General features: G+C 45.1%; 1 protein-coding gene across 2 annotated transcripts in view; it reads right to left on the reverse strand.

Annotated features, from left to right (window-relative positions):
• The window catches only part of CA6 (carbonic anhydrase 6), a 32,444-nt gene extending 22,879 nt beyond the window's left edge, over window positions 1-9,565 (reverse strand). Inside the window, exons 1-4 of one of the 2 annotated variants that reach the window (XM_030186285.1) lie at window positions 9,437-9,565; window positions 7,310-7,492; window positions 5,384-5,532; window positions 3,224-3,319 (exon numbers count right to left, since the gene is read on the reverse strand). In XM_030186285.1, the coding sequence (XP_030042145.1) occupies window positions 3,224-3,319; window positions 5,384-5,532; window positions 7,310-7,492; window positions 9,437-9,533 (525 nt within the window). In that variant the 5' untranslated portion in view covers window positions 9,534-9,565. Of the gene's footprint in view, window positions 1-3,223; window positions 3,373-5,383; window positions 5,533-7,309; window positions 7,493-9,436 lie in introns of both variants that reach the window. The other variant, XM_030186286.1, reaches the window with a different exon arrangement.
• Between the last annotated feature and the right edge of the window lie 554 nt (window positions 9,566-10,119).

Consider the following 10,119-nt stretch of genomic DNA (forward strand, 5'->3'; position numbering starts at 1 on the left):
TCACTTTTTTTGGACCCTTTTTTTTCACGAACAAGTCCCAAAAAAGTGCTCCAACTGCCCAGATGACCACTGGAGGGAATTGGGGATGACCTCCCCGGACTACCCCAGCGGTCACTAACCCCCTCCCACCAAAAAAACCCCACTTTAAAAACTTTTTTTCCAGCCTTTATGCCAGCCTCAAATGCCGTACCCACCTCCATGACAGCAGAATGTGTTCTATCCTCTGACAGCCTTTCCCTGGTTCTGATGTGGCTCTCGGGTGAGTGTGACACCTTTTCTGTTAAGGGCACTGCAGAGTCACATCAGCAATGCATTGTGGTGGGTGTAGGGTATTAGGCTCCGTGATTCCACTAGCTTGTGTTACATGCTCTTGATGTTGGTAGTTGGTAGGCTCTACTCCCATGGTGCTTTTCCCTCTGCTTACTGGGTCAGAGTGTGCCCTGTTTTGTTTCCGGTAGTCCATGAGGTAGTGGCCATTTTTGTAAGCCAGTTTTAGATCCCTTTCACGTGTTAGCCACGTTACAGAACTTAGTTCTTACCTTGAATGTGGCTGAAAGAGGGCATTGTACAGCATTCTGCCAGCTCTGACCTACTGCTAATCTCAGTACCAGGGACACTCGTTGCCAGTGGGGCACAACCTCTGATCTGCAGTTAACTGTGAGTAAATGCGGTTATTCCAATAAAGGACGTTTTCGGAGAGATTAGTCTTCAGGTGTCAACTGGTGTGCCAATGTTATATAGCAACAACAAGTCCTAGAGGCGTGCGTGTATGCAGGTCCCTGGAGCACTTTTAGTGGGTACCGCAGTGCACTTCAGCCAGGTGGACCCAGGCCCATCCCCCCCTACCTGTAACACTTGTGCTGGTAAATGGGAGGTCTTCAAAACCCACTGTACCCACATGTAGGTGCCCCCTTCACCCCTAAGAGCTATGGTAGTGTTGTACATTTGTGGGTAGTGGGTTTTGGGGGAGGGGGTTGGGGGCTCAGCACCCGTGGTAAGGGAGCTATGCATGTGGGAGCTTTTTCTGAAGTCCACCGCACTGACCTCTAGGGTGCCCAGTTGGTGTCCTAGCATATCAGGGGGGCCAGTGTACTACGAATCCTGGCCCCTCCCATGACCAAATGGCTCGGATTAAGACGTTTTTGAGCTGGGCGTTTTTAGTTTCCATTATCGCTAAAAAAAACAAACGCCCAGCTCAAAAACGTCCATTTTTTCGATAATACGGTCTGTCCCGCCACTTCACGTACCCATTTTCAGACATAGACACCCATGGAGATAGGCGTTCGCGTTCGATTATGCTCCTCCACGTCTATCTCAATAGCAGACTATGAACTTTTTCTCCAGGATCTTTTCCAAACCTTTATTAAACCCAGCTACGCTAACCATCAGTCGGGCCTATCTCCCATCTGAAGCTCTGGTAGGTTTCCGAAAGCAGTGATAAAAAAAGCGTGTCTTCAGTGTCACTTTGAATTTGGACAAAGACCATAAGGGCATTGGAAGGTCATTCTGGAGACAGGGAGCCAAAAAGAAAAAGGCACTATTTCCTGTGCTTTCCCAACCAGCTCTAGAAGGCCCAGGGAGGAGTAATCTATGATTAATAATAGATCGTACAAAACGAGGTGAGACATAGGGGACAATGTGTGAAGACAAATAACCACAATGCAGTAGGTAGTGCTTTATGAGCTAGGATCAATATCTTATAACTTATTCCAGTGTAGGCACTGGAATAAAGGAGAGACATGATCATGTCTTTTGGATGTGCAAAGTAGGCGTGCCGCCGTATTCTGAAACTACTGTAAGCACTTCAGGCTCGATTGTGTGATAGTCACAAAAACAGAAATGACTACTCAGATAGATCGAAACCAAGCAAAGAGTTGTCCCTGTTATGCCTCTATCTAACAATGTCTGCAGTAGAATGGTATGATCCAAAGACCAAATGGTGCAGAAAAGTCCAGGGGAAAACATTTTAATCGAAGTCATTTTGAATGAAAGTAGATAAACTTATCAGTGCTGTCTCTGTACTATGATATTATATAAGTCCAGTTCGATATGGGTGCAGTACTCTGGTCTTATTGAGAAAACCTGTTAACTACAGTCATTATCTGCTTCATTATTTTTGAACCAAACCTAGAGGCCCTTTTAGAAAGCGGTGGAAGGCTACCATGCAGAATCAGTGCTACTGTGGGGTGTCCTGACACACCCCATGGTATTTCTCAGATCAGCGTGGGCCGTTTCCCACGCTAGAAAATCATTTTTATTTTCTAGCATTGGGGGCAGGGAGTAGGCATTCTCGGTGGTAATCAGGCAGGGTGAGCACATTCCTGCACTTTGCCCAATTACCACACCAATAGTGAGTAAGCCCTTACCGCCTGCTAAATAGGAGGTGGTAAGGGCTAAGGTGCTAATGCCCATACACTAATTTGGAAATCAGCGCATGGCCATTAGTGGCAGAAATAAACAATTCGGTCATTTTAGTGGCCAGAGCACATGAGAAACCCACACGCTAAAACTACTGCCTGTCACTTTTTAGCACGGCTTAGTAAAAGCACCCCCTAGATTTGAAATAGGACGGCACTTTGAGGCATCCAGTCTATTGTCAGTGATATTCTTTAAACAAGGAAGAAATTATGATCTCCAATACAATAGGCCTGTACCAGAATCTAAGGTAACGGTTATCATTATCCTTAAAAATGAAGTACGCATTCATGAACACAGGATTGGGTCTTATAGACTTTAGCATTTTTTTTCTATAGTAGAAAGTAATGGCAAATTCAACTGAGAGAATGGAATAATATTGGTGATACAGTCCCCCATCTGTATTACCGGACCGGGTATAAGTAAAGACTTTGAAATGCTGCTATGTAGTGGAGTCAGAAAATTACACAACAAAGAAACTTTTTTGAGTGAAAGAACTAGCCAGCTTTTCACTGTCCTGTGCCTCTGCTATTGTTGTGTTATACATCTGCTTGCCTGTGTCTGTGCTGCCCTGTGCCTCTACTATTGTAATGCTATGCAGCAGTGTGCCTGTGTCTATGCTGTGCTCTGCTCTGTGCTTGTTGTTTTATACAGCAATGTGCCTGTGTCTATGCTGCCCTGCGCCTCTGCTATTGTTCTGTTATGTAGCAGCGTGCCTGTGTCTATGCTGCATTGTGTCTGTGCCTGTACAAGGCAGCATGATGCCTCGCTGATACTCATCCAGCCCATCACTGAGGATCTTACGTACTGTGTAGAGGAATGCCAGCACAGCCAATCCATCTGGCTTATCCTTGGCTTCTTGGACGTTTTTATATCGATCCGAGTTATAGTGAACAATGTGGAGCTGTGGAGACAGTAAAGACCAGTCATAGGTCATGGGTCCAGGGTAAACAGCACCTAGGGATCAGAGAAAGGCAGGTGGTGTCTGTCATGGACTGCTCAGGGGTAGCCTGCCAGATAGACAGCACTACAGGTTACAGATCTGTGCCAATTAATTACTAACCACTCTCCTCATCCAAACAAGAGCTATTTATCCACAACTGGTTTTAGAAATAGAAACCTTGTCATATAACAGGAAACTGCACTTAGAAACCATCTATCACCTGAGCAGTGTCTGCAGTGCCCTGGCCTGAACAAGCCTGTGCAGCAATCTCTGAGCATGATGCACGCCCAGGAAACAGGATAACAGGAACAATTTGTGAATTTCTATTCCAAATGCAGGGGCCCTTTAACTAAAATGCGTTAAAAAAGGAGCTCAGCACATTTAAATCAGGACTTTCCTGCACACTAAGCCCAGATTTAACACAGCGCTTTTTAAAAAAAGTGATTCATCAAATATTTAATAAACATAAACATAATGTCGCCATTAGCATGTGGTCCCTGAAAACATTAATGAGGGAGTGAGTACTTACCACCTCTCATTTAGGGGACACTAAGTGCTCCTTTGTTAAGTCTGAGTTATCCAGTTAGCACACACTCATCAGAACCTGCTAATTGAATAACGCTTCCATGCCCATTCACTGCCCATGACACCCCCCCCCTCCAAAATATATATATATATAGTAAAGTCTCGATTATCTGACCTAAATGGGACAGACCCGTTGTCAGATAAATGAAAAGTCAGATAATATGGAAAACAACGGTAATCCCTCAAATAATGCAGAAACAAAGACAGTAAAAGCAGGGTCCCGGCTCACAACAGTGCTGTTTTGCTGTAAAAGTAGGGTTCCGGGTTTGGAAAATGGAAATAGAAGCTGTGTGTTGTGTTGTCACCAAGGGATGGTGTACAGCGCTGCGTATGCCTTGTAGCGCTATGGAAATGATAAATAGTAGTAGTAGTAGATCTGTCGGATATGTTGGATGGTCGCATTGGCATGCAGTTATTGTGCAGAAAAGGGATATTACTGCAAAATGCTTTAATGAGTTTTGCAGTCAGCATGTGTCAGGGCTTAGCATCCTTTAGTAAAAGTGTCCCAAATTTGGGTCTAAGACTCAGGCAGAAGATACAGTGACGAGATTGAAGTCCCACTGATGGCCGACGTAGTAAGTTTGCGTTAGAGTTGTGCACTAACCGTAGAGCACAGCTTCCCAACACAATCATAATGCAAACATTTTGCTCCCAATGCGGGAACCAAATAGTATGCAAATAAGCCAAGCACAAAAACGTGTGCTACCACATATACACTGGTCTGCGCTAGCTGCAAATATGCCTTGTGCGCAGGTCTGAACACAAAAAATGGTATCAGCATGTGCTGGAATACTACTCTGTGCATAACATTTTTGTAACACCAATAATTATGTGCAGAATATCATCCCAGCACATGCGCAGATCTGAGCACATCCAACTCCACGTGTCCATTCAGTTTTTTTGTACATGCAGCTCTCAGCACTTTGCTCTCTGTTCCAGCACGCCTCCCCCTCAGTTCTGTCCTTTTCTGGTTTTGTTTTTGATTTGTTTGCCCATGCACTTAATTGAACCCGTAAAAAAAAGTTGTGGGTTTTGTACGGTCATAGTAAAGAGAGTAAAGAAGCATGACGTCCCCACTAAAGCTGACCGCAGAAGAACATTAACCTTTTACGCCTCTCAGACCTGGCATTAAAGCTCTGGTATTGTTCTCAGCATTTTGGTCTTCTGTGCAGTTCTCTGAATCGGCACTAAATAGCTAATGCCTCATTACCATGGGATTTAAATGCGCCATATGCCAGTTAACTTATGCATAAAACCCTTTTTACTTAGGTTTCCCCAAAATTGTGTACTAAAGTAGCGTTAACTGGTGCACAAAGCCTAGTGCACTTTACTGCATCAGTCCCAGAGCGAGTGGCACAGCCAGAGCTTGAATTTAGGCACAAAGAGGGAGATAGGATGACTTATCAAGAATCAGTGGTACAGCTCTCTTCCTATGCTTACCTCTGCCAGGTATCGCATGCCATCTATTGTGTGTTCAGAGCCACTGAACTCCTGGTCCAGCCCACCCCAGTGCAAGTGCATCTGTACAGCTGTGTAACAGTATGGTAGACCTCGAGTGATGTTCATAGTGGACGGCAACTCAATCTCAACTGAAAAGAGACTGCCAGAGTTTCAGGGAAAGGAAAAGTGCCAGCCCCAGCCCCCCCTCCCCCAACTCCACCCCCTTTCTAAACAGACATTCTATTACTGACACCCCCAACAATATTCACAGTGACCTGCTCTACAGAGACTCTGACATGCTCAGACACATGATCAAGGAAGACAATCTGACACCACTACAGACATTCACAGAGTGATATTCTGATCCTGGCACTCTCAAGAGACCTCATTCAGACACACATTGATACTAGCACTGACTCCCTTCATGAGACATTCTGAGAGAGTACTTATTCTGACACCACCCAGAGATACATGACATACCCAGAGATATTCATACAGAGACACTCAAAGACACACCTTGAAACTTCAACAGACATGCAGAGAGACATTGACAATACCCAGAGACACCATGGATATCGACATGCTCAGAGGCACTCACCTGACATCACCCAAAGATATGTATAGGGTAGGAAGTACATTCTGTACTTTAAGAAAACTGAGAAGCATTAGGGAATGTCTACAGGAGCACCAATTTAGGTTGGTAGTCGTCTAATCACTGATTTTAAGTAAACTTGATTACTGTAATATTGCCTATTGGGGGCTTTTGAAACATCTGTTAAAGAGAATTCAAACCATTCCGAATGTGGCAGTGTGGCTGATATTTTATTTTTACAAATCAGATAGGGTTATTCCTATTTTTGTGAGCTTACATTGGCTCCCAATAGAAGCTAGAACATTGTTTACATTTTATATGGTTCAGTACCTGAGTACATGATTCCTCTTGTTTGTAGACCAGTGGTTGGTCAATTTTATAATGTATGGAATGCAATGGCTTTGTCTTTTCCAAGTCCCTGAGGGATTATGTCCAAAAAAATGTTTACATCATTGTTTTCATATCAAGCAGCTAGTTTATGGTCCACCCTTCCACATGATTTTCAGAATGTGTTTAACATTAATATTTGTTTAAAAAGGGTTAAAAACAATGTTATTTCAAAAGTATTGCCTGATGAAGTAATAAGTTGTTAATTATGTTATTATTGTTACATCCTCGGAGCCCTGTTTAATAAGCTGCACTGTAGGCGCCAATGGCGTAGCTAGGTGGGGTGCCAGAGGAGTGGCCACTCCCCCAAACAGAGTTCTGCCGGCACTGGTGCCTATTTTTTTCTCGTCGTGTTTCATTGAAAATGTGTGCCGGTGCAAGTCCGCTCTCGCTCCCCCTGCGCCATCAACTTGGCTCCGCTACTGGTAGGCGCACTAACTTTTTAGCATGCACTAATCCTAGAGACACCCATATATTCCTATGGGTGTCTCTAATGTTAGCACACGCTAAAAAGTTAGCGTGTCTACAGCGCGTGGCTTAGTAAACAGTGCCCTAGTTCTTTAATCTAGTATTTTAATTTGAACTGCTTTGTCAGCTTTACTGGGCTATAAATAACTGTAACAGTAACACCCATAAAGCCACTCAGAAAGGCAACCTGACACTCTATTTGAATGTCACACTCAGAAAGAGAGACATCCTAACACCGCCACCCATACTACCAGAGATGCAGAGACACAGCCTAACACTGACAACCCTCAGACAAGCATACACAAAGACATCATAATACTGACACTCCTGGATACACTCACAGGGACATCCTGAGCCTCCTGAGATGCACTAGATGTGTGGAAGATGCGGTGCTTGATCTAATGTGTGACATGCATAGATAAATACAGTTTGATTGATATGAACTCTGTATGTATAGCTATGGACCTCCTGCCAGTTACCTGAGTGGCCATTATTAGTCATCTTGAAGTGACCTTGCTGAGGCCCACCATAGCCATTCAGTTCCATCTGCAAGAGGTGGGGATTGTGCTTCACTTTCCTCTTCTGAATGTCGATGGGAGACTGTAGGTTCCCGGCACAGTCAGGGTAATGCTTTCCCCAGCTGGTTTCATCCAACTCTCCATCTGGCAGACGGAGAAGAGGTGAGAATGAAGGGGAAGCGATGGTGTAGGAGGTTTCCTCTCTTCCCCATGCACTTCTTGGACAAATCCAGTAAAAGACTCTCTTCTTTTGTCTTTTCCCAGGTGAATTCATTCATTTAATAAATGCCTCTGCATTTGAAAAGGGAAACCATACACAGACAGCCTGCAAACTAGAGAGCTGCACGGCTTCCGTCCCCGCGGGAATCCCGCGGAACCCGCGGGATTCCCGCAGGGAAGGAGGCAGTTCCTGCGGGGTTCCCGCGGGGACGGAAGCTGTTCTGCGGGGTTCCCGCGGGGACGGAGTCAGTTCCTGCGGGGATGGAACCAATTCTGTGGGCTTCCCATGGAATTGTAAGCTCCACCTGCACCAGCCTCTCATCTACCGAATACCAATTTCTTTGAGTGCTGTCTCCTCCTCCTCCTCCTCTTCCTCCTTGCTTTAACAGCATAAATGTGGAAAGTCTTCCATTAAGGAGGTGGTAGAGTCACAAATGATGACGGAATTCAAAAAGGCATGGGATGAACACAGAGGATCTCTAATTAGAAAATGGAAGTTATAAAAAACCTAACCTTAAATGGCTGCATGTGTGTGGATGTGTCAAGTGACGCTTAGATGGCGACTCTGGCAGTGATGAACTAGGGCTGATACCTGGCAGACTTGTATGGTCTGTTTCTCATACATGGCAATCTGGTGTAGGATGGGCTGGAAAGGGATTAGACAGCAACTTCAGTGGCTGGAACATGAGGACAGTGCTGGACAGACTTTTATGGTCTGTGTCCCACAAATGAGAACATGAATAGGCTGGAGTGGGCTTCGATGGCAACTCCAGCAGTTGGAACATAAGGATGGGGCCAGATAGACTTCTGTGGTCTTTGTTCCAGAAACACGAAAGAAAGACCATAATCAAGTATATAATATCACACTTGTTGATTTAATGATGAATTGATCATGAGTGTGACTATTGGGCAGAGTGGATGGACCGTTCAGGTCTATTTGCTGTCACTTACTATGTTACTATTAATCCTCTTTGCTCCCAGGATGGTGCACAGACCTCAGCTCTGACACAGGCACGAGAATCAGATGTCACCTGACCTACTGGTGCGTGCATGTGGTGACCTCTCAGCACACACTGCCAGTGAATCAGAGACAAATCTTACATGTGCGCACCAGAGTGTTCCAAGTTCCAACTTCCGTTCCTTCCTTGCCTACAGTGCTGTGGCTCAAATCCAGAGAAAGACTGAGGGAGCTGACTGGAACTTTCTTTTATGTACTATTAAATTCTTACGGGGATGGGTTAAATTCTTACGGGGATGGGTGGGGATGGGTTAAATTCTTGCGGGGACGGGTGGGGACGGGTTGGGATGGTTTAAATTTTTGCGGGGATGGGTGGGGACGGGTAAGATTCCAGCGGGGACGGGTGGGGATGGGTAAGATTTCTGTCCCCGTGCAACTCTCTACTGCAAACCCCACAATCAGTGCTGTGGTGGAAGCTGAGAACCAGTTTTACAAAAACATTCCTTGTCCCAGTAAGTAAGGAATGGGGCAGCAATGGAGGATCTAATATTTATCAGGGTAACAAGGTAGAGGGTAAAGATCCAGGAACAGCATAGCAATAGGGATAAGGAGCAGCAGGGCACTAGGGAACATATGGTAAACTGAGATCCTTCACATGGAGCACCAGGTGCTGAAATGTTCCTCTACTGATGTCAAGTTCTCACCCTCCAACCTACCCTGCTCTGGCAGAAAGGCTGAACCCGGAGGGATAGGGACATACCCCAGGGCATCACAGATCATCACCCACATATCTCACCAGCGTTCTCTCCTCTCCACCTTTATAAAGCAGGCGATGCAGACAAGTGCAGAAAACTCAGACAGTGTTTCGCCTCCTGTGGCTACTTCCCACCTTTCATCTGTTTTGCTCTTACCTGTATATGTCCACCCTGGCAGATGAGAGGAGCTCAGGTGCACAGCTGACAGCAGAAGCAGCAGAAGCTGGTGCAGGCGGAGAGACCTTACCCCCATGACCACACTGAGCAGCAGGCTCTGCAGCAGGACACAAGTTAAAGCCCAGAAAGCATTAATATCCATTTAAATAGCCCCTCCCCTGTAACGTCAGCCTCCCTTCCCCCTTCTCAACAACAGGAAAACACATCCCAGTTTGGACTATGAATTATTCTAGAGAGCTCTTATTGATCTGTGGTTAGGTCTTATCACAGTCAGTTACCGAGTTACTGCATCCCTTTCCATTTTGGAGACATTTTAGAGCAGATGAAAAGGGTTGAAAGTCATATCTTGTATCTGGCTCCTCACCAAGGCCTATAAGAGAGGGGGGCCAACAAGGCCTATAAGAGAGGGGGGCCAACAAGGCCTTAAACTGACAAGGGTCCTCCATTTGGAAAAAAAATGCTTGTCTCACTGTTTTTTTTTCTAGGAAAAAAGTGCCAGTACTCACATAAAAGCATAGGAGCCAACAGTGAGACAAGCATATCAGGTTTTTTTAAATATATTTTTTGTATTTATCTTCATATTTCCCATTGAAATTTGAAATTATCCACATCATTTATTTCCACTTAGCATGATGGTATTGTATTGACTCATTTGGCATTAA

Source organism: Microcaecilia unicolor, chromosome 13, assembly GCF_901765095.1.
Source record: "Microcaecilia unicolor chromosome 13, aMicUni1.1, whole genome shotgun sequence".
Lineage (NCBI taxonomy): Eukaryota > Metazoa > Chordata > Amphibia > Gymnophiona > Siphonopidae > Microcaecilia > Microcaecilia unicolor.